This window comes from Raphanus sativus, chromosome 7, assembly GCF_000801105.2.
Source record: "Raphanus sativus cultivar WK10039 chromosome 7, ASM80110v3, whole genome shotgun sequence".
In the NCBI taxonomy this organism is placed as follows: domain Eukaryota; kingdom Viridiplantae; phylum Streptophyta; class Magnoliopsida; order Brassicales; family Brassicaceae; genus Raphanus; species Raphanus sativus.
In genome coordinates, this window is record NC_079517.1 from 20,108,584 (window position 1) to 20,133,617 (window position 25,034).

At 34.3% G+C, this 25,034-nt stretch overlaps 1 protein-coding gene across 3 annotated transcripts; it reads left to right on the forward strand.

Moving 5' to 3' along the window:
* The first annotated feature begins 9,892 nt into the window (after nt 1–9,892).
* LOC108815835 (uncharacterized) lies at nt 9,893–22,303 on the forward strand. Of its 3 annotated transcripts, none has more exons than XM_018588349.2 (20): nt 9,893–10,148; nt 10,572–10,719; nt 10,818–11,029; nt 11,110–11,166; nt 11,259–11,678; nt 11,757–12,680; nt 12,767–13,006; nt 13,866–14,828; nt 14,906–15,178; nt 15,331–15,834; nt 15,920–16,159; nt 16,401–17,033; nt 17,119–17,382; nt 17,455–17,637; nt 17,904–20,666; nt 20,765–20,875; nt 20,968–21,150; nt 21,257–21,370; nt 21,453–21,572; nt 21,683–22,303. In XM_018588349.2, the coding sequence occupies exons 1-20, from the start codon at nt 10,104–10,106 to the stop codon at nt 22,139–22,141; spliced, it is 8,856 nt and encodes a 2,951-aa protein (XP_018443851.2). In that variant the 5' UTR covers nt 9,893–10,103; the 3' UTR covers nt 22,142–22,303. The 3 variants fall into 3 exon arrangements, with proteins under 3 accessions (XP_018443851.2, XP_056846375.1, XP_018443853.2); XM_056990395.1 differs by having other exon boundaries at nt 17,119–17,350; nt 17,453–17,637; XM_018588351.2 differs by having other exon boundaries at nt 9,894–10,148; nt 21,287–21,370.
* Nucleotides 22,304–25,034: the final 2,731 nt, after the last annotated feature.

Sequence of the window (25,034 nt, forward strand, 5' to 3'; positions counted from 1 at the left end):
CAGTCTACGCAAGATACCAAGAAATCACACACTTGATTGCAGTCAAGGGGATCATGGTTGTACGTCTTGAACTGTATGACACTGATTACACCTAACACCTTTTTAGCTGGTCTTTGTTTTGCAGATTGATTAGGAGCTTAAACGATCAAAGTAAAACTTATGGTGGATGTTTCCTCATGCTTGGCAGATGTTATACAAAATTGTTCCACCTAATTACAGGATAATCTCAGACTCTCTCTTGGTACATTGTGATAGTGTAAGTATAATAAACATCTTGAAGAATCTATTTTAACACTCACATATGAAACACATTGTCGTAAGGTATCACTTTGTCAATGAATTTTTTGAGCAGAAGATAGTTGAGATCGAACAAGTTTCATCTCAGAATCATTTGATAGATATTTTCTCTAAGGCATTTGATTTTAATATTTTTCTAAATTTACAAAAAACTAATGGAAATTCTTAAGCATGATTGGCTTTGGCTCTGAGAGGTGATATGTGTGTATGCATCTACTTTGAAGGATGCATGTGTTTCTTCTCTAATTTATGAAGCATATAACCTCTATTAAGAACCTCATGTTGCAACTTGTGTGTGAAGAGCGGTATGTACTTATCTAACAATTCTACACCTAATCTAATGGTGAATCAGGTAGTTACCAGCAACAACACCAAAATATGATATGTTCATATGTAGTATCTAGTAAGCTTCTCTGCCAATTCAAAGATGTAGTTGTAACACTTATGGTTTGAATCCACAAAGATTAAAAATCCTTAAATAGATATTAGTTTTGAATTAATCTAAAAAGGAAGAATGTAATGCAAATAAAAGAGAATTAAAACAATTGTAAGTTTGATAAGGAAAAGCACTAGACTCAAGAATATTTGCAGGGAAATCGGAATTACAGATATTTGTAGATAAATCAGAATTACAGATTAAGTGTTTAACAAAGAACTGTTCTTGAACTCAAATCATAGTATTCAAACCAATTTAGTTTCGTTGCAGAGATTATATATGTCTAGATCTTAGAATCCCAAATTTCTTTGAAAATTCAATAGTTCCAACAAGCATTAAGGATAGGTTTGATAAGTTCACAAAATCCATAAACCAAATTTCTTTGCAGATAGGTATTTTGCTCATTTAGGATTTAATTAATTCAGGAAACGAATAACATCTTAATGTCTACCAATGATCCTAAGATTTAAATCCCAGGTTGTCAATCTGGAACTAGCATTAAGTTCAAACCATATGAAGAAATATAAGATTACCATAACAATCTGTCTAACTAACAATTCATCATTAACCTTTGAAAATCCCAAAATCTAATAGTTCATCATTAACCTTTGAAAAACCCCTAAATCTAACGAGTAGATTACTCAGACATGATTAATGAAACATAAATAATTGAATGAATAAATTGCATTAAGAAATAAAAGACTAAATAAGAAAGTCATAAATCTTCTCTCTAACAAAGCGAGTTTTCTTTTGTCTTTCCAAAAGCCTAAGACAATCTCTCTTAAAGTCTGAATAATGTTTACAAAAACTCTTAAAACTTAAAAATAATCTAAAACACTAAAATGACTTGATTGTGAATAAGTAGAGACTTTGAGCCAATCTTAAATTTCTTGAAACTTATTAAAAGCTCGTCGAGTTTCTCTGTTCACAAATATGGATTACCTATTCTGGCGAGTTTGACCGGAATTGAAAGATCATCAGTTTGCTTGGATCTTATGGTATATTTGGAAAGGAAGAAATAACAAGGTTTTCAGCAATTTGGATATAGAACCTAGGGATACTCTTCAACTTGCGAAAACAGAATCAAGGCTGTGGGCGGATGCACAAATAGTACACACACAGACACCAAATCCACAACAAGGAATGTAAGGGCTAATGAGGTCTTTTCAGGCCAGAGATGGTATAACACCCTTGAAGGTTTTACGGGTCTAATGGGAGCAAGGAATGTAAAGACTTCACTCTCTCCTCTTCACTCTGAGATAGAAGCCTTACATTGGGCGATGGAATGTATGCGAAATTTGCGTCAGTTTCGGGTCACGTTTGCAACAGATTGTTCTCAACTGGTAAGATGGTGTCAGATGCAGATGAATGGTCTGCGTTTGCTATTTATTTGGCAGATATAAAGACCTTGAAAAAATCCTTTCACAGCTTGGAGATCATTCATGTACCTCGCACACAGAATTTGAAGACCGATAGCTTAGCATGCAGTGCTAGGAATCATACGTCTTTTGTTGTGCACATGGATGCAGAGCTACCAGTTTGGTTTACATAGTCCGTTTGAGTCTGTAAAAGTCGATGACAAAAAAATATATTAAAAGCTCGTCGAGAAGTGTTGTCTGCGATGGGTGTCGGCCAAAGAAAATGGGTGGCGTCGACCGACACCATGTCCATAGGTGTAATCCGACTTGGAATTTTCAGCACAAAACTCATCATGCTCTAAAATGCTCCAATCTCATCCAAAGATTACCTGAACATATATTGACTCAAAAAAGACTCGAAAATATTTTTTAAAAACCTCTAAAACCGGACTCATGTCATGGTCAAAAGTCATTAAAACCATGATATATATCATTGAGAACCCTGATATCTTGATTGGAAAAGCAAGGTCATTCTCTCTTCAGATTAAAGAAGGTCAGATTAAGCAAACTCATATTAATACTATCTTAATAGCATCAATTTTTGAGTCTCAAAGAAATACGTCCATCTCATACTAAATTCCCCCAAAATTATGTTTGTACAAACTGTATGTGTTACAAGCACTGAAAATAATTCATCATGTTACAAACGTCTTGATATGTACCGATTTATCTTGGTTTTGTTGGCGTGGTTTAATTGTTTGGTTTAAGTGTGAGATTTAAGAAGAAGATGTGTGTATAGAACAAGTCAAACGATTATTGATTCCATCATGGGGGAGTTTTGTCTTGCCAATAAGTGTTTATGAATAGTTTTTATAAACCTGCGACCTACGACTAAAATTATGTTTATTCACGTGTCGTGCGACCTGCAATCTGCGACCAGTCGCGCGATCAAAATTTTCTTAATTTTTAGTGTTGTTTTCTCAGACGACTTGGATTAGAACATGTGACTAGTCGCGCTACATCAAAACGAATAACAACCTGCGACTTACGACCAATCACAGGTCGCATGTTACGCAACAACAAAACAAACAACAGCATGCGACTTGTGACTCGTTGCATGTCGCAAGTCGCAGATCGCAGATCGCGCGATAGTTAAATAAAAAGGCATACGTATTTATTAGTGTCGATTCACAAGTGTGAACTTGATTTGATCTAATTAAAAATAAGTATAATTTATTTAAGAAAATTATAATAAAAGACGACCATTTGATAAAATCATCTTCTTTTTTGATATACTTATGGATTTTAGGTTTAAAAAATAAATGTCTCTACGGTATCAGTTCGGCTGGACAAACCATCTTCCTTAGTTTATTTGTTAAAGGAAAGTAAAATTACAAGTAATATAAATAATTCTCGTGTGTTGTGAAAACAAAAACACAGTATATATAATTATCGTGTCATTACTTTTACTAAAATCATTGCTGGCTACTGACCAAACAAACACAAAATGACAAAAATAAACAGAACATTGCTTTAAATCAAACATTCTTAACACTTAGCCGAATTGTCTGATTGCACCAATCCAACAATAATCCAGATTCGCACCCAAAAAAAAAACAATAATCCAGATATTAATTTTTTTTATCAAAAATGTAATTATACCCATTATATAATCCAACTAATCGATCTGATTACAATTTTTTTTAGACCATATCTTCCTAAAAACCTAAAAAGTGTTTTTATGACAAAAAAACACATAGAAGAAAAATGATCACAATAAGTTTCACAAATACAAAAAATATTGGTACAGTTACTTAATATAATATATATATATATATATATATAAGCAAACAAATACTTAAAGATTTTTCATTTTCAAAGAAAAATATTCAAAATTTCTTTCTTGAATTTTTGTTTTCGTTTTTCTTATAAAATTTGAAATTATTTTTTCAACTTTTAATAAAATATTTTAAAAATGTTTACTCTAAATCTTAAATTATAAACCCTAAAAATAAATTAATAGTCTAAATTAATTAAATACAAATATCTTTTACCTCTTTATTAAAACTTTTTGGTCATTTTAACCCTTAAAAACTATTTTTATAATAAAAAAAAAATGTTGCTATCCTAAAATATTTTCCTATTTATAATTCAAAAAACGAGAGGGCAACCATATGAAGCATATCTCACTCCACCTGTTGTTATGTAAGAGTTGATAACCTAAAAGCTTCTGTTTTTGTATAACATAATTTTTACTTCATTTATGGGAAAATTATAATTTTTAGTATTTGCCACATCATATTTGTTACCATTTTTTAGGGTTGACATCAATTTTCCTCCAACACTCAAATTCTTCAAATGTCTCCCGAACCTAATTTTCCACAACTTTTATAGAATTAACCAAATTATGTTTAATTAACATAATCACGTTGAGCAAATCAGATTACCCATCCAAGTATATATATAAAACTTGACTTTCATTCCTTAGCCGCGTTAAGCATAAAAAAACAATTTCCTCATCCCACATTAATGCATCGACCTCTCCCTTTTTATCAAATGAGACGTAGTTTCTCTTAAAGATAACAAATTGATCTAGAGAAGTCTTTTGAGAAGAAAGTCTGCGATTCCTTTTTAAAACGACAAATTAAGTTTAGAAAATCAATTTGACCAAAAAAAAAAAAAAAAAAAAAAAAAAAAAAAAAAAAAAGTTTAGAAAATCAATCAATGGGTTCTGACGAGATGCTGGCGTGGGATTTATATGGTCGCGGGTAATGAATAAGGATAAAATTTAGATTTTAAACAGATTGACAATTATTTTACTAAACGCAATTATTAATAAAGTATAATTTGGTTAATTTGATAAAAGTTAGGGAAAACTGATCAAATTATTTGTTTAGGGAAACAATGAAAGAACAAATAAAATTTGCATGTCATGCGCGTTGGCGCAAGTAGTACCAAGAAAATTGATGTCTAGCCCTTTTTTGGAGCCTGGTAGAAGTGATTGATAATATATAGTAGTGAACATATATTTAAACATAGAAAGCATCTATTATATACAAGTTGAGTATAATTGGGTCGGTCCTCCTAATGGCGGCCAGCTTTTTTTGAAATTGAAATGGACGATCTCTTATTAACATAGGCAGAAGAATCCACTAACGTTATGATCAATGATGATGTGATTTAATTTATAAATATTGCTACCTTACAGTTTCTTTTAAAAAAAAATAATCATAGCGATCTAATTATTATTACCATGAAGAATATATGACTTATTCTTGGGTTCACCCCTAGAGTGAACTTAGAGGTTCACCCAACCAATAGGAATCACTCATTTCACAATTGATATCTTTTAAAAAAGAAAACAAAATATTATCAAATTATATTATGTTTTTAAAATAACAAATGTTTAAAATAAATAAAAATAATAATATATGCAAAAAAAATTAAAAAATATTTTAACTCCGTTGTCAAAATATTAAACCCTAAACTCTAAATTCTAAACTAAAAACTTTAAACACTAAATCTGAAAATTACCAAATCTTTAATCCTAAAAAGAGTTTAGGGATTAAGATTAAGGGTTTAGTATTTTTAAGATTTATTGTTTTAGTGTTTAGTGTTTTTGATTTAAAATTTAGGATTATCCAAGTGTTTATAATTTACCCAAGGGTTTAGAGTTTAGAGTTTAGGATTTAGGGTTTAGTATTTTGATGATGGCGTTAAAATATCTAATTTTTTTTCATATACTAGAGTTTAGGGTTTAGAGTTTAAGATTATCCAAGGGTTTAGCGTATACCCAATGGTTTAGAATATACTCAAGGGTTTAGGGTTTATGATTTAGGGTTTAGGGTTTATTTTTTTGATGATGTTAAAAATATTTTTTTTGAAATTATTTTTTGTAACTACTATTATTTTATTTATTTTAAAAACATAATATAACTTATAATATTTTATTTTCTTTTTTAAAAGATATCAATCGTGAAATGAGTGATTCCTATTGGTTGGGTGAACCTCTAGGTTCACTCTAGAGGTGAACCCAAGAATAACTCAGAATATATTTATGCAGAACTTGGTGAAAGGAGAATAAAAGAGCAGACAAGGTTAATCACAAAATACTTTATTCAACAAGTTTCTAAACTTGAATTGATTACGTTTAGAATAATTACAAGATAAATAGACCTTTCTAAAACTCCTTTCTCTACTTTGAAAAACAATAATTATCTAATGTCATAGATTTGCTTAAAGTCAGGGATATGCACGAGGTTATATCAGAAGAAATTATGATATATTTGCATCCGATCCATTAACAGATTCAGGTGACAACTAGTCAGGTTTGCCATTCACTTTAAGTTTCTTCTTATTAGGAATGGGCGTTTCTGTGACGACTCAGGTTTAGTTGGAAGTTAATTTGGGTTTGGATTTTTGGAAACACAATATTTAGTCTCGTCCAATATTATAAAAGTTCGATTCAATGCCAGTTTGGGTTGATTAGCTTTAGTTTGGATATAAAAACACAAGTTAATCTCGTTAAACCTGTCTAAAATCGAGTTTGATTTAAATTTGGGTTTCAATTATAAATAGTTACTTGTGACTTGAAAGCACAGACTTTAGTTCATATAACTTGAAAATTTTAAACAATTTACACTTACCAAGACTTGGTTGTTGTTAAAAGAAAAAAAAAACAAAAACAAGTTTAAGCTAATAACTCTATAAATTTAAGAAGGATCAACTAAAAAAGTTAAAGTAAAGTACTACTATAACTCAGAAGAAAAATTTCCATAATCAAACTTCAATTGCAGTTGTCCAAACACAAAAAAAAATCCCAATATTTGACTAAATACTAAAAATCCATATTGACTAAGTATTTTAGTTAATTTCACAAGTTATAGATACTTATTAAAGTACTTTTCAAGATTAGATTTAGATTTAGTATAAATTTTTCTGCTTTTTAATTTTTTCGGATTTCTTCCGATATTCATTTAGGTTCGGGTTTCGGATAGAACCCAAAATACTAAAAATACCACAGAACAAAACTCATTTTGATATTATATCAGATTTAGTTTAGTTTGAGTTTACCTTTTTGGATCGTTTTGATTTAGATTTGAATATTCTGTCCATCCCTATTTACTTATGTTGGCAAATTTTCTCATTTCCTTTAGAAGATGTATTGGTATCCATCTTTTTCGTTTCCTTTAATAGAGATAAGTAAGTAGGATCTATCATTCATTTATCTGTCTTTCTACACAAAAATGTAAGATATAAAACTATAAAAGAGATCTTTGAATAACCATGTATTAAGATGATCATGCACTAGATTCCTGAGTGCTACCAGTAAAATTAATTTCTACTATCTTTTGTCTACAAGGTTTGTTATAATGTTTCGTTTAAAATATTAATAACACCAATTCACGTTTCAAATGGAAGGTTTTCTATAGTATATTACTAAAAATTATATTCTTAACAAACATTAATTTAATCTACGAGAAATTATATTTAAAATTTGATTGCATAATAAGATGTGTCTTGTTTTTGAATAAATAGAATTATCGTAAATTAGTTTTGTTGGCTTCATCGTAAAAAACAATTTGGTCAACTTTTCCAAAAATCATTATTGTAGATAGGATATATAAATATATCATTTTTTAGTTAGTAACTGATGTTTTTTTTTCTTGAAACTTTAGTAATGATGTTTTTCACGAAAGTCTGACTAGATCATTTTTCTTTTCTTTTTGAGAACAGGCTTAAGTGTGACTAGATCTTTTGTAGCTGAAATGGGATTATCTTTGGGAAATCGGCCGAAAAAACACTGATTTTTTCAGGAATTGTCAAAAAAAACATGGACATATGGACTGGTCAAACAAAACACAAATTTTTCATTGACTTTAGAATTAATTAATAATGTTTTCGTTGACTTGCCAATTTAGCACGCCGTCAGCAAATTTAACAGAAAAAAATGACATCGTTAAATATTGGTGTTAAGTGAAACGACGTCGTTTTGAAATGAGATGAAATGATGTTGTTTTACATGATTTGAAAGATAAAATCAAGTCGACCATTGGGCTCAAACCAGATTATTTGGATCAAATGACAAGGTACTTTACCATTAGGCTAGTGGCTCAATCAATAAAGTACTAACACACTTAATTATATTTGGTATTGATTGAATATAAAAAATTATCTAAATACTTAAAAAGATTTTTAAAATTTCTAAAAACTGAAAAATTAATTCCAAAAAAAAGAAAATTTTCATTTTTCGGATTATAAAAAAAATTAAAAAAATTGAAAAAAACTGGAAAAAATCGAAAAAAATCGAAAAAATTCCAAAAAGTTATAAATATTTCGAATCTGAAAACATATAATCAAAAACTATAAAAAATAATTTATTATTATTATAATTATTTATTTATTTATAGTTTCTGATTATATGTTTTCAGATTTGAAACTTTTATCACTTTTTTTGAATTTTGTTTTTGAATTATTATTTTTTTCAATTTTTCTTTTAATAATTTGAAAAATGAAAATTTACTTTTTGGGCAACTTTTTTTTGAAAAAATAATAAAATAAAAAAATTATTTTTTATAGATTCGGATTATTTTCAGATTCGAATTTATTTTTATAACTTTTTTTGCTATTTTTCGATTTTTTTTTTCAAAAATTTTAATCCTAAAATGATTTTTTTTTGAATTTGTTTTTAAAAATGAAAAGTTTGGAAGATTTTTGATTTTTTAAAGGAAAAATAAAATTTTATTTTTAATTTCAGTTTCAAAATTAATTTTATAAAAAATTTCTTTATTTTTCATATTTTTAGAATTTTAAAGACCTTTTAAATTTTTAGAGAATTTTTTGTATTCAAAATCAATATCAAATAAAACTAAATGTGTTTGTTCCTACATTGAATGAGCCACTAGCCTAGTGATAAAATACCTTTCTATTTGATCCAAACAACCTGGGTTCGAACCCCGGTGTCTGCCAATTTTTATTTTCAAATCGTGTAAAATTCACTTAATGCCAATAGTTAACGTTGTCTTAACTCTCATTTAACGGTGTGCTAATTTGGTCAGTCAATCGTAAGTTTCTTAATAATCTAAAATAAGTCGATAAAAGTTCAGGGTTTTATTAGCCAGACAAGTGTACAGGTTTCTTTTGGCAATTCTCGAAAAGTTCAGTGTTTTTTTGGCCGATTTCCCGATTATCTTTATAGTATATTATAGTATATCAGGTATTAAACTAGCATATTACAACTTTTTATATAGTATTGCTTAGCAAAGCCACTCTTGTATGTATCAAATTTTATTATTAAAACAGTATAATTTAGTTCAAATAACAAAATTTCGTGTAGTATGTTAAACTATTTTTATGATAGTGTAATTATGCTTACAATAAACTTCGTTCAGAATCGGCTCTGAGCCAAACCTGATGAAACATTCGCTTCAAGTTCCTAAAATTTTTTAAAATATTTATATGGATATAAATCTCCAAATTTGTAAAAAAAAAAAATTTCGACCTCCAAATTATCGAATTCCCTCTTGACTCGTTTACAGCTCTCAAAATTTTAGGATCCGTCCTATACAAGGAAGATGTTTTTTTCCATTTTTTTTTCTTATTACTCGTAGTGCTAAATCTGAAAACTATTTTTACGAAAATACAATTTATGATTTAGTTCTACTTTTGTGACTGCCTTCGAGAGAATAATAAAGCTGTAATTGAGGATCCTACCAATTGCATGTGGAATAATCAAATCAAAAGGCCCACAAAAGATTAATCTAAAAGCCAACTCAGCCAACCCCATCAAACAAATGTGCTTCCTTTTGTCACTATTCATTATCTATCTGTCTTCTCACTGACTTCAAATCATTTGTATACATATCAAGTGATCATATCTTATGTATCTAATAACCCTGCGATTCAGAATCAGTAGTCACAGAAGGTTTCTTGCAGAGAAAACAACTGTTTTGAAACCTTAAACCTCCAAACCTTGCTTCTCCCATATTCAGAGACTCTTTCCTGCATGAGAGATGGATACTGGAGTTGTCATCACCCAAGAACCAGTGTTTACAAAGGTATGATGATGATCATAGATATATAATAAGTACATATGTACAAATTTTACCTCCCTCTTTTAGAATTTTGATTTTACAAGTATAAGTAATTATATTTGAAAATTAAGTAGGTTTCTTCTTTCTTTTTCGTCTACCTTTTTCCTTTTGCAGTTTGATGATTGAAAACTTTAAAATGATGTTAAGGATCTTAGAAACTAGATCTTGTAAATCTATAGATTATGTATTTTTAGAACACCTTTTGTGTCAAAACATACATACAAAAGTAGATCTTTCAAGAACTTCTATGTCTGAGAATATTACATCTAAAAGTTGATAAGTTTCAACACAAACTTTTCTGATTTAAGATGAGTCTGTGATATGGGATATAGCTAGAATCGATGGAAACTTAAAGTTTTGAGATACTAACATGTTTCTTATAAACAGACAAGTGTTCAAGAAGCTCATGCAGGAGTAGTACTTGAACACTCAACTATGGACGTAGACAAAGTAAACCTGAGTACTGTTCTTGATAACAGCAGAACCAGTACTATTGAGGGGAAACCAGAAGTTGCTGAGGTTTTAAATGGTCCAGGTAATGGATCAAGAAACTGCGACACATTCAGAACGTTTTAGAGTTGTTAAAAAAACATGAAAATTGTACTGAAAAAAACTGTTCTTCTATATGATCAGGGAATAAAGAAACAGAAGAATCAAAACACGAAAAAGAAGAAGTGGTCGAAGACAGTAAGATGGTAAAAGAGAAAGAAAGGGAGACAGAAACGGATGAACAAGGCACAGTCTTTGTTAATCAACCTAAAAACACAGATGATGCGAAGGTAATCTTATTTGATGTGAAATTAGAGAAGGAGAAAGAAGATGAAACTACTCAAAAACCAGAAGAGGTATTTTCTTTTTCATCTTCCTTGGAGCTTAAGCATCAGAGATGCTCAAGAGAGTAAATATTTTGTTCTGTTTTGTGCAGGTAAGTGTTGAAACAGAAACCAAGAACTCACAAGAACAAGAGAAGGACATCTCTAAGGTTCTGGTTGATACCGCACATGTTTTCTTTTTTTTTTTCTAATTATGTTTCTCTCTATCTGCGGAACTAAGAAATCAGTACTCTTATTGCAGGCCATTGAAGAAATACCAATAAAGACTGATGAAGTAGAAGAAGAAAAAGATTCAAGAACTGTTGAGACCTCTGTAAATGGAACAGAGGCTGAGCACAATGAAACCGTTTCAGTAGAAACATTCACGAGGAACAGTGAGAACATTGTCAAAGAAACAGCTCCGAAACAAGAAACCACAACACATGTTGTTGAAACTACAGAAAGAGTCCTTGTTGAAGCAGAAAAAGATGAAACTGAGACTGTAAATACAGTTGTAAAAGACCCTGAGATCGTTAGTAATGAGGAAACTGCAGTTCATGACCTGAAAGAGAATGAAGAAGCAGTGGAAGCAATCAAGAACTCAGATGATGCGGAGCAAGTCTCACGTGAGGTGAGTGGAGACAAAGAAAAAGAAGAAGACATCATCCACAAAGAAGCAGAGGTTTTGTCTTGATTCCTAAAAAAAGCTAAACATCAGATTTGACTGAGACAACTTAATTCACATCCTCTTTCTGTGCAGGTGCAAGAAAGCCCTACTGTTATCGAAACGCCCACAATAAAGGAAGAGGACACTGAATCGAAAGCTTCAAAGGAGACTGAGGAACATGAACATGTGTTGGTGAGAGACATACCACAAGACGAGAACCTTAAACCTAAGGCTGAGACTGTTGATACTTCAACAGTACAAGAATCTGCAATCTTGAAGACTATGGAAACGAAGAGTGAAATGCCACAACAGGGTGAAGCTGAGTCTCTGGTGACCAAAGAAGTCAGAGAGCAAGAGGATACAGAGAACTTTGAAGTTCCAATAGATCTTGCACTGAAGGTAGATAGAGAAGAGCTGATGGATGAGAAGAAAGAGGCAGATCAAGTTGCTGGAGCGCAGAGTATAGAGAGAGGTCTAGCATTGAATGAGTCAGAGGCAGAGGAAACCCCAGTTATACAGCACTCGGATGTAGTAGAGTCAGGTGAGCAGATGGAGAAGCCATCTCTTGAGTCTCCTTCTAAATTATCAGAGGAAACAAGAAAAACCTTAGAAGAGAAGATCCAAGAAAAAGCTGAAGAAGAAGAAGAAGAAGAAGAAGTATCACCGCATCAAGAAGGCCAAGAAGAAGGTTCTTATGGATCAGAGAAAGTTCCAGTACCAGAAAGTATTGAGTCATGTCTGCCAGTTGAGAAAGATGAAGAAGTTAAATCTGATGAGTTTATACAAGTTTCATCTGCATCACCTGAAGGTGAAAAACTTGTTGAAGCCAAAAAGATTGAAGTAATAAAAGCCAATGAGGAAGAAGAACAATTAGCAGCAGACAAGACCCAAAGCATTCTTGATACTGAACCTGTAAAATCTAATGAAGAAACTACAGTTCATGAATCTATAGTCTCACATGAGGTGACTGGAGACAGAGAAAAGGAAGAGGACATCATCATCCACAAAGCACAAGAGGTTTTGTCTTGTTTCCTCAAAGCTAAAGATCAGATTTGAGAAATACAACTTAGTTTTTAACATTATTATATCCTTTTTCTTTGCAGGTGCCAGAAAGTCTTACGATTGTCGAAACGCCGACAATTCAGGGTGAGGATATTGAACTGAAAGCTTCAGAGGATACTGAGGAACATGAACATGTGTTAGTGAGAGATATACCACAAGAGGAGACCCTTGTACCTAAAGCTGAGACTGTAAATACATCAACAGTACATGTATCTGGAGAACCGAGTCTTGACCTGAAGGAGCAAGAAGAGACGGTGAAGACTGTCACATCATCTGATGAGGTAAAGATATGAGTTTCATAGATAGTAATTAGTAAGAACCTTAAATTTAAAAGTTTAATAGGTGAATGGCTTGAGTTTGTTATGTTTGTTAAGGGTAGGGCTAGGCACCAATACTCGTTACTTGTCTTATACTCGCTACTTGACCAGTACTCGTTTCGTTTTTTCAAGTACTCGTCGTTGCCAAATCAAGTATCAAGTCATTAAATTTTGTTATTTGCAAATACAGGGCAAGTAACAAGTATCACGAAAAAGTTAATGCAATACTACTTGTTACTTGTTTTACGACTGAAAAAATTATAACCAAACCATAAAAACCAAAGTCCTAAACTGATATTTTTATATTGTAAGAAGTAGAAAGTACTTTCATGTTGAAAATATTTTATTTGAAATAGCTCTCGTATTTTTACTAAGTCGAGTAAACAAAACGAAATTTCATAACTTTCTCTTATAGAATATTATCTATCAAATAATTTTTAGAAACTTGAAAATATATCCACATAATTCATAAGTATTTATAAGTAGTAAGTAATCAAACAAGACAAATAACTTGCAAGTAACATATTTTTGGACAAGTACTCAAAATAACAAATACTCCTTTCCGACAAGGCAGACATAAATCGAAAAATTCCATTACTCGTTTTAGGCAAGACAAGTATCAAGTATATTTAAAAATGCAAGTAATCGACTTACGACCACCCCTGGTTAAGGCCTAAGGGCCAAATTTACTTTTGTCTTAATTTATCAAAAACCTGAAAAACAGAATAGGTATATAGTCTTTAAGTTATCAAAGATAAAGATCAATTTGAGCAAAACATGTGTTCAAAAAACTTGAACACTTTTATCCATTTTTTTGGTGCAGGTGCAACAAAGTATTACGTTAATGGAACCGCCAAAACTCTCACCGGAACAAATATCTAAAGATACAGAAGAAGACGAACATGTTTTGGAGAGAAGCATGCCACAGGGTGAGATCTTTGTAACTGAAGCTGAGTCTCTGGTAACCAAAGAAAGCAAAGAGACGGTTATGGACCTGAAAGAACAAGAGAAAACAGAGAAACTCGAAGAAGTTCCATCAGATCTTGCATTGGAGGTAGATAAAGAGGAGGTTATGGAGGAGAAGAAAGAGGCGGTAGATGATGTTGCTGGAGATCAGACTACGGAGAGAGGTCTAGAACTGAATGAGTCAGAGGCAGATCTGGTTGAGAAGCAATCTATTGAGTCACCTTCTGAGGAAACAAGCAAAACCTTAGGCGAGAAGATCCAAGAAAAACCAGAAGAAGAAGAAGAAGAAGTAGCACCGCATCAAGAAGGTCAAGAGGAAGGTTCTTATATATTAGAGACAAAAGAAGAAGGCCAAGAGAGAGTTTCAGTACCAGAAAGTAGTGAGGTTGAAGAAAAATCCCAAGAAGAAAGGAGTCTTGATCTAACTCTTTTGCAAGAAGAATCATGCTTGCCATTGGAGCAAAATGAAGAAGAAATAAAAGAGCAAATCCACAAGCATGAACAAGAAAATGAAGAAGTCAAATCTGATGAAGTTACACAAGTTTCATCTGGATCACCTGAAGGTGAGAGCGTTGTTGAAGCCAAAAAGAAGGAAGAAATAAAAGCCAATGAGGAAGAACAAGTAGTAAAAACTGAGACTGTAAATACAGTTGAAAAAGACCCTGAGATAGTCAGTAATGAAGAAACTACAGTTCATGACCTGAAAGAGAATGAAGAAGCAGTGGAAGCAATCAAGAACTCAGATGATGCAGAGCAAGTCTCACGTGAGGTGACTGGAGACAAAGAAAAAGAAGAAGACATCATCCACAAAGAAGCAGAGGTTTTGTCTTGATTCCTAAAAAAGCTAAACATCAGATTTGATTGAGACAACTTAATTTACATCCTCTTTCTGTGCAGGTGCAAGAAAGCCCTACTGTTATCCAAACGCCCACAATACAGGGAAAGGACATTGAACCGAAAACTTCAAAGGAGACTGAGGAACATGAACATGTGTTGGTGAGAGACATACCACAAGACGAGACCCTTGTACCTAAGGCTGAGACTGTAGATACTTCAACAGTACAAGAATCTGAAATCTTGAAGACTTTGGAGACGAAGAGTGATGAAACAGATGCCGAACCGAGTCTTGAACTGAAAGAGAAAGAAGAGACCGTCACACCATCTGATGAGGTAAGGATATGATTTTCCATAGATATTAAGAACATTGAGTTTACATGTTTAATTGGTGGATGGCTTCAGTTTGTTAAAGCCAAAACTACTTTTGTCTTAATAATAATTTAAATAAAACAGAAGAGGTTTAGTCTTCCTTTTTTTTTGTACAGGTGTTAGTCGAACTGCCAAAACCCTCACCAGATCAAAGATCCATAGATACTGAAGAAAATGAGCATGTTTTGGGTAGTAAAATGCCACAACAGGGTGAAGCTGAGTCTCTGGTGACCAAAGAAGAAGTAGCACCACATCAAGAAGGCCAAAAGGAAGGTTCTTATGGATCGGAGACAGTTCCAGTACCAGAAAGTATTGAGCAAGAAGAATTATGTCTGCCAGTTGAGAAAGATGAAGAAGTTAAATCTGATGACGTTATACAAGTTTCATCTGCATCACCTGAAGGTGAGACACTTGTTGAAGCCAAAAAGATTGAAGTAATAAAATCCAATGAGGAAGAAGAACAATTAGTAGCAGACAAGATCCAAAGCATTCTTGAGATAGTTGATACCGAACCAGTAAAATCTAATGAAGAAACTACAGTTCATGAATCTATAGTCTCACACGAGGAAATTGGAGACAGAGAAAAGGAAGAGGACATCATCATCCACAAAGCACAAGAGGTTTTGTCTTGTTTCCTCAAAGCTAAAGATCAGATTTGAGAAAGACAACTTAATTTTAACATTATTTACAACTTTTTCTGTGCAGGTGCAAGAAAGTCTTGCCATTGTCGAAACGCCGACAATTGAGGATGAGGACATTGAACTGAAAGCTTCAAAGGATAATGAGGAGCATGAACATGTGTTGGTGAGAGACATACCACAAGAGGAGACCCTTGTACCTAAAGCTGAGACAGTAAATACTTCAACAGTACATGTATCTGGAGAACCGAGTCTTGACCTGAAAGAGCAAGAAGAGACGGTGAAGACTGTCACATCATCTGATGAGGTAAAGATATGAGTTTCATAGATAGTAATTAGTAAGAACCTTAAATTTAAAGGTTTAGTTGGTGAATGGCTTGAGTTTGTTATGTTTGTTAAGGGACCAAAACTACTTTTGTCTTAATATATCAAAAACCTGAAAAACAGAAGACAAATAGTCTTTAATTTATCAAAGATAAAGATCAGATTTGAGCAAAACATGTGTTCAGAAAACTTGATAAACACTTTTATCCATTTTTTTTGTGCAGGTGCAACAAAGTATTACGTTAATGGAACCGCCAAAACAAATATCTAAAGATACCGAAGAAGACGAACATGTTTTGGAGAGAAGCATCCCACAGGGTGAGATCTTTGTAACTGAAGCTGAGTCTCTGGTGACCAAAGAAAACAAAGAGACGGTTATGGACCTGAAAGAACAAGAGAAAACAGAGAAACTCGAAGAAGTTCCATCAGATCTTGCGTTGGAGGTAGATAAAGAGGAGGTTATGGATGAGAAGAAAGAGGCAGATGATGTTGCTGGAGATCAGAATATGGAGAGAGGTCTAGAACTGAATGAGTCAGAGGCAAAGCTGGTTGAGAAGCAATCTATTGAGTCACCTTCTGAGGAAACAAGCAAAACCTTAGGCGAGAAGATCCAAGAAGTTCAAGAGGAAGGTTCCTATGAGCTTAAAGAAAAATCCCAAGAAGAAAGGAGTCTTGATCTAACTCCTTTGCAAGAAGAATCATGCTTGCCATTGGAGCAAAGTGAAGAAGAAATAAAAGAGCAAATCCACAAGCATGAACAGGAAAATGAAGAAGTCAAATCTGATGAAGTTACACAAGTTTCATATGCATCACCTGTAAAATCCAATGAAGATGACATAGCAGAGAGCTTAAGCTCAGTAAGTTTTTCGGTTTTTACATTATCCCCTGCGTTTCAGCCTCCTCCTCTTATCAGCAGAACTAATAAAGGGTACTCTTACGCAGGCCGGTGAAGAGATACAGACAGAAAGGAAGGATGGAGATAATGTACAAAAGGATGAGACTGCTGAGACATCTGTAAACGGTACAGAGGATGAGCACAAGGCAACGGTATTAGAAGAAGGGATCTCAAAGAACGATGAGAGCATTGTGCCTGAAAATACTTCAGAAGAAATCAAAAACTCAGATGAAGCAGAGGAAAAATTACATAAGGTGACTGGAGACAGAGAAAAGGAAGAGGACATCATGACCTGGAAAACAACAAAAGAGGTTATTTTTTAATCTTAGTAGCTTAGACATTTCAGACAAGATTATTAACTATTAATCCCTTTTTGCATGCAGATGCATGAAGAGAACACTACCATGGAACATGAAAATTTGTTGGTGAGGGATGTGCCCCAGATTGTTACTTTTGTAACTGAAGCGGAGGATGTAAACACTTCAACTGTCCACAAGTTCGAAAGTAATGAAGCAGAGGTGGGCCAAGTAAAACAGGAAACAGAGACAGTCATTTCATCTGATGAGGTAAGTATACATAATCTCCATAGATTTTTGATTTTCTCACGTGCTGCTTCTTTTTCTGTCTGATATTTTATGTTGAGGTTAGATTTAAGACACAATAGAATGACATGAGTTAATCAATCCAAAAACTACTTTTGTTACTACACAGCTTAGCTTATGATTTTGTTTCTTTTTTCTCTTGATCGAAAGTTACTTAACATTTTTGGATTTGCCTGTCTTTTACCTTCTCTGCATTTCTCGAAAATAATTTTTTTTTTAAAATTCAACAGGTGAGACCTTCTGAGCAAGTTGATGATTTTGAGACAGAAGAATATGTTGAGGTTAAACATAAGGAACCCCTTCAGAAACTGAAGCTGAGACATGTAACTGAAGCTGAGACAGAAGTGAGGGACACGCAACAAGGTGAGACCATTGATGAACCTGAGTCTGTAGATACTTCAACAGTACAAGAAGCTGCAGTATTGAACACATTGGAGATAAAGATCAATGAATCAGAGGCAGTTCATAGCGCAATAGTTGGAGAAGAAGAAGAAAGACAAGTGCCATCCCTTGAATCTCCTTCAGAGGAAACAAGCAAAACTGCAGATGAGAAGATCGAAGAAGAAGTAACTCTGCAGCAACAAAGTGAAGAGACAGTAACAGTTCCAGAAAGTAGTGAACTTGGAGTACAAGCCAAGGAAGAAGAAGAAGAATCATGCCCACCAAAAAATGAAACGAAAGAGAAAATGAGTGAAGAAGATAGTAGTACTAGTGCTGTGGAAGAAAAATCTGATCAAGTTTCATCTGCACCACTTTCAGAGGAACCGGAAGCGGAAAAGATTGAAGACTTGAAAGAAAATGAAGAAGAACAAGTAGCAGAGGCTGTTGAACCTCATAGTTCACCTCCAGAGGAAAGCAATACTGTGGCTGAAAAAGTGAAGGAGACAGAACCGATGGGAGATACTGGAACAGGATCCTCCTCTAAACTGGTTGAAGAAGAGAAGCTGAAGCAAGACAAAGAGATTCTTGAAGTTCCTTCTAGTGAAACAATTCCACAAGAGACTCTATATGATGATGTTACAGAAACCCATGAGGAAGAAGCACAGACAAGAGATATTGAACCTTTTGTGAGTGATAAACATCAGGAGGAGGAACAAGCCAACGAGGAAAGCCCCAGAAAGAAGGTCATTTCAGCAGAGGAAGGAGAAATACAAACAAGAGAGCCTGAAGAAGAAAATATGGTTGATTCTTCTGAGAAGAATAATAATGAGACTCTAATTGCAGAGACAAAGAAAGAAGATGAAGATGAGACAGTGGGTTTAGATGATGCTTCAAAGACATCAGAAAATGAATGCAGTAAGCAAGAAGAGTTTGAGAATCTTGAAACCCCAAAGGTAGAGGACAAGAGCCAGGAAGTTTCTGAGACCATGGAAGAAATAGAAACTACAGGTGGTGATCAGAGTCCATCCTTTATCACAGAACTAGAAGACCAAATTCCAAAGCAAATTAAGGAGATTCATGAAGAAGAAATAAAGGAAGCTCAAGCTGTGGTTGATCAGACTTCATCCTTAATTTCAGAACAAGTTGAAGAGATTCATGAAGAAGAAACAAAGGAATCACACAAGGTAGAAGATCTGAGTGGTCAGAATCTTCCAGTTGAAGCATCACAGACTCTGTCTTCAGAACTTGATGATAAAACTGCAAAGCAGGTTGAAGAAGAAACAAAGGCACATAAGTTACAAGAAGAAGAAGAAGAAGAAGAAGAAACAAAACCAAAAGAATCAGATGATCAGATTGAGACTTCAACTGATGTCACAAAGGTAGAAGATGAAGAAGAAGATACAAAGGAAACTGATACCCAAGTGGCTGAGATAATGAAAGCTCAAGAGTTAAAGGGAACTCTACAACCCGGTGCAGCTATGGAAGATCAAGATCCTGAAAACAGCTCAGATGATTTTACTTTCTCAAAGCCAATAGGAGATGAGAATAGCTCAACTCTTCCAGTTGTTGGAATCTTGAAAGAACTCCAGACTACATTGGAGGAGAGTGAGAGAGGAAATTATTTGAATTCAATCAATGCAGAACCAGAAACCTTGGAGAAGAGTCTTGTCTTGGAGGAGACTCCAGCTTCTGAGATAATAGAAGCAAACATGTTACAAGACAGCATAAGCAGAGAGCTTGAATTCAATGTAGAAGAAACTCCAGCTGATTTGTCACTTACAGAAGTGTTACCTGGTGAGAAAATTCTGATTCCATCAAATCAAGAAGAAGGCAAGAAACAAGAAGATTTGAATGCTTCAACATCAGAGAAGACAAGCCTACAAGAAGAAGAGCATCCCGGAGATTTTGAAATCTCTAACAAGGAGCACAACGCAGAGACTCAAGAAACTGTTAAAGAAGAAGATCAAACTTTTGATAATAAAGAGGAAAAGAAGAATGAGGAGTTACAAGATGAGAAGCTTAGTACTCTTTATGCGACAAGGGAAACCGATGAAACTTCTTCACCAGAAGTGAATAATAATAATAATAATCAAGAAGATGCAAGTGAGCTCGGAGTTAATCATGATTCCGCTACTACACCGCAAGTAGAAGAAGAGCAAGAAGCACAGAGTGTGTTGGGGAATGATCAAGAGGTATTAACATCAGAGAAGAAAATCACAGAGCCTCTGAGTGTAGGTGAGAAAGAATTAACTGAACAACATGTTCAGGCTCAGGCCGTATCAGATGATACAAAGAGCAGTAATGAGATGGATTTTAATTCAGAACAAATACCAAAGGATCAAAGAGAAGAGGCTGGAGAAACTGCTGATTCTTTGATCACAAGTGAAAAAGTCCAACTGCAAGATCTGTCCAAGGGCTTTGGACAAGAGAAACAACAGTCGACTGATCTCGCATATGTCCAGGAAGATCTTGATGGTGAAATAAAAGATGAGGGCCATGATTCAGTTTTAGCACATAAGAAAGATTCAGACTTAATTGAGGAGAAGAAGGAGGTTGATTATGTGAAGACAGAGCCGGAAGATGCAATCAAACATGGAGTTTCCACACAAGAGGTAGTATTTAAAGCAAAGACACATCACTGTATTTTAGTTAACTTACATAACTATATTTTGTCTTTCCTTGCTAACCAAACTTTTTAATGTCAATACAGAAGAACATATGTGAAAAAACTGGCCTTGAAGCAACAAAAGAGATATACCAAGAGGAGTGCAAGAAAACAGATACTGCAACTGGTGTCAAGGAAGAGATCAAAGAAGAAGAGGTCTGAAAGAGAACATTATTCAGTTTTTTTTATTGTTTTTCTTTTCTTTCCACAATCATCTATAATATCTAAGCCGAATTGATTATGTGCAGAAGGAAACAACAGAGGATAGTTTGAACAGTATGAAGAACGCCGATGATGAAACTAAAGATTATGGCCTTGATTCAGTCGTAGCACAAAAGAAAGAATCAGGCTCAATAGAAGAGAAGAAGGAGGTTGATTATGTGAAGACAGAGCTAGAAGATGCAGTTAAACATGGAGTTTGCACTGAAGAGGTAAATATCTTAAGCAAAGAAAGATAACTATTTTAGTTAGCTTATGGTTCTACTAATTGTCTTTCATTGCTAACCGAACTTTTTAATGTGATATTATCTAACACAGAATAACAATATGTTTGGAAAAATTGGCCAGGAAGCAACAAAAGAGATCTATGAAGAGGAGTCTAAGCAAACAAATACTGTAACTGCTATCAAGGAAGAGATGAAAGAAGAAAAGGTCTGAAAAAGATAACATTATAGTATTTTATTGTTTTTGGTTTGATAATCATCTATATCTAAACTGGATTAGTTCTCTGCAGAAGGACACACCAGAAGATTTTTTGAACAGTATGAAGAACACTGATGATGCTACAGAAAAATCAAAACCCGAGATTCAAGAGATTGACAAATTGTCTCCTGCCAGTGAAACACCACAAAAGGTTAATCATCTTACCTTTTTTCATGAAGTGATGGGCACAAATTCTTCCTACGTCACAAGTAATTCCTACAAACAAAAGCTGATCTTCATTATTTTTATTTTTTTTTGCAGCAAGGAGATGAAGTTCCAACCCAACAGAAAAGGGAAATAGCTGATGATGTTCCAAAGATAGAGAATCTAGAGATTGCAGAAAAGGTGCAGCAAAAATATGGAGAAGATGAGACTGAACCAACCGTAAAAGAACCAGCTAGGAAGTCGCTATCAGACCTCATCCAAAATGTGAAAGTAACAGACAAGCCTGAAGTTGCAACAACAGAACCTCGCATGGAAGAAGAGGCGACGGCAGAGGGAGAAGATGAGGATGGAGAGGAACATAAAGATGATAAAACAAGTCCAGATTCCATTGTGATGGTTGAAGCTAAAGATACAGTTAGCATCATCAAAACTCAAAAGAAATCACATGGCATTCTCTCTGGTGTTGGCTCAAAGGTGAAACATTCAATTTCAAAGGTGAAAAAAGCACTCACTGGGAAATCTTCTCACCCAACAAAGCCCTCATCACCACAGTGAGGAGGCCAAAAACAAAACAAACAATATCTATAATGGTTTCTTTTTATTTTTCGTTTGTTGACTGATTTGGTTGGCTTTTGTGAATATTACAGCTTTGTTTGTGGGTTGTTGTTTTCATAATCTTTTCCCATATAAATTTCAGAATGAATAGGTGTTATTACATTTACGTATGCTTTCATAAAGAAGAATACTAGGTCTTCTTCGTATATGGAATCTGATCACCAGAATTCATAAACTATGAAGCTCTTTTAAGGAAGCAAACAACGAATTCAAAGAAAACGAGTACTGAGAGTGAGAGATTGACACCTCGTTTACTAGCACTAATCGCACAACACAACATGTCAAATTCTAATCAATATTCACCTACGTGTTTGGGTGCTTTGGCCATAGCACTGTATCTTTATCTCACTCTTTCACCTCTATCTCGAGGTCGGCTTGACTTGGAACTTTATTCTTAGAACAAATGGATTCCCGATATACCATTAGTAGGAACTGATATCTAAACATAAATCTAAACTAAGAATCAGAAACTAAATTTAAAAAGAAATTTATAGACTATAAGGTTTTGCGTTAAGGTTCAGATGAATATTGTCGGATTACTTTTGTGAAAATGAACTAAGGGGTGAAGATCCTTGTAACAACGGTCTCCTCCTCTCTAGAGACTGGTGTGCTACTTATCAAAAAAATCGAACTATTCAACACGGAATTAATTATTGAACACATTTAATAAAATAAATCCAAAAAATATAATTTTAAAATAAATTATAAAAAGTCATAAAACCGGAATAAAATCAGATCATTCCAAAAATATCAAATCTTCCAGATATCCGATTACTCCTTAACCTCGCCTGAAAAGGGAATAAAAAGAAGTGAGTAATAGAGGAGTCACTCAATGATGTATGGGATGTTGTTATATGATGTTAGCTCTAGGTATGGGGTCTTATAGATCCGCTTTATTTCATTTGATTACTCATGCAAACCACAGACTCAGTATATAGACGACTATATAGGCTTAGATCTAGCATGAAACAAACACGGAGTCTAGTACATCTCACCGAACGTCAATCAATCTGCTAATAGCACATAGCTACTCTCTGCACCACGCATTTCCTCATAAATATATATACATATACTTGTAGCATCGCTAATACAATCTGTCTCTGTATCCCCGTCCATCATAGCGTCTAATGCAAACGTCTCTGCACCACACCCCCACACAGTAGCGTCTAAGTTCAAACGTCTCTGAACTCACGCCCCGTATCATACTGTAGCGTCGAAGCTCGGTCATCTCCTACAAACAGAAGTAAATAGCGGCGATATTCCTCAGTAGGATCCCAGTGTTCAATTCTCTTCTCCAGCCATTCTCTCATGAGCTCCCACCTAGCGTATGCCCTCACACGTTGCACCAATAGATCACGCTGCGCCATCATATCCTGCACCTATTACGAATGAGCGACACCCCACCAAGCAGCCTCTGATGGACTCCCGCCTGCAAATCTTGACCAAGAGCAGCCTTGACGTAACCTGGCGAATTGGAGGAAAAGCCGGTAAAAGCAGCCATCGCCAGTCGTGGGGATGAGTATAAAACATGTGCCTCTTTCGCGTCTTACCCTTCTGATATTCATCATAAACAACCGACACCGAGAGCCTCACGATACTCCCTGAAAAAGAAAAGTAAGAAGATGGAATTATATCAAGCAAAACTCCAGGGTTAGAAATTGACCCCAGATACGGCTATGACGCAGAGCTTCCTTGCTCATCAGAAAGGTAACCCCCCAAAAACGTCGGGAATCTCATTGCCAGTTTGGCCACCGCTTCCCCGCTGAAAGACACGGGACGAGATACATCTAGCAACAACACATGACGAGTAAAAAAGCTGGGATATATCAACTAAAAGAAAAGAAAGAAGAACTTCTAAGATGCTTCCAAATAGGTTTACTATGCGTGCAAGAAAATGCAGAGGAAAGGCCAACTATGGGGTCGGTAGTAATGATGCTTGGAAGCGAAGCAGCCATTCCGCAGCCTAAACCGCTCACTTTGTCTAATCCCTCCATTTGTAAAGATTCCTTTGGTGACATTGCTTCGTCCTCGGTAAACTATGTTACATTTACAGTAATTGAGGCTCACTAGTATTGTTAAAATGTTTAAAACGTAATATTAAGTTTAAATGTTTAAAATATAAGATTAAGTTAAAATGCTTACATTTTCGTCTCTTACTTCATAAAATAAAATGTGCCTTTTTCTTCAAATGTAATATTCATTAACGATACTGAATGTTTAATATTTTCAAAATATTTGAAAGAAGAACAGAGAAATTATTTTATGTAAAAGTGGAACCTTTTCTTTCACCTAAATGTTCATGTATTTAATCGTGGCTGAGCGATAATCCAGCAACAATATATGATTAAGGCAACGTGGCAATTAAAGTTAGCTTTTCTTCTTACATTCTCATTGTTTTTTTAAGATTCAGTTCCGCAAATGAGTATAATCCAATGAAAATATACAATGGTACAATGGGATTGAAATAAAGAGAACTGTCTCGTTAATGGAAACTCTCCAGCTAGCACCTCTTGAAGCGGAAGATTGGGAAAAAGCTAACCTTAAAGAAGACACCAAGGAAGATGACGACCACCACCACATGTCGTCGCTTCAATCTTCTCCGAGGATCCCAAATCCAGACTTGTTAAATTAACGCTTCATGGGTTAATAATGGTTCATTCAGTGGACTATAGCGGACCTACTTAGATCAAATAGGAATTGAACGTTTTAGACGACAAGGCTGCCACAAAAAAAAGACTACAAGTGTAACGCTCTGACCGCCCACGGCTAATGGACCACTCACGCCCGTTCTCTAGGCCTGTGGGCCCTATCCCATCCGATGGTCGGTCGTTAA

Coding starts and splice junctions, on each gene's coding strand:
- LOC108815835 (XM_018588349.2), top strand. CDS start 10,104: ATGGATACTGGAGTTGTCATCACCCAAGAACCAGTGTTTACAAAG. Junction 14,829..14,905: donor TCATCCACAAAGAAGCAGAG/GTTTTGTCTTGA, acceptor CTTTCTGTGCAG/GTGCAAGAAAGCCCTACTGT. Junction 17,383..17,454: donor CCTGGAAAACAACAAAAGAG/GTTATTTTTTAA, acceptor TTTTGCATGCAG/ATGCATGAAGAGAACACTAC.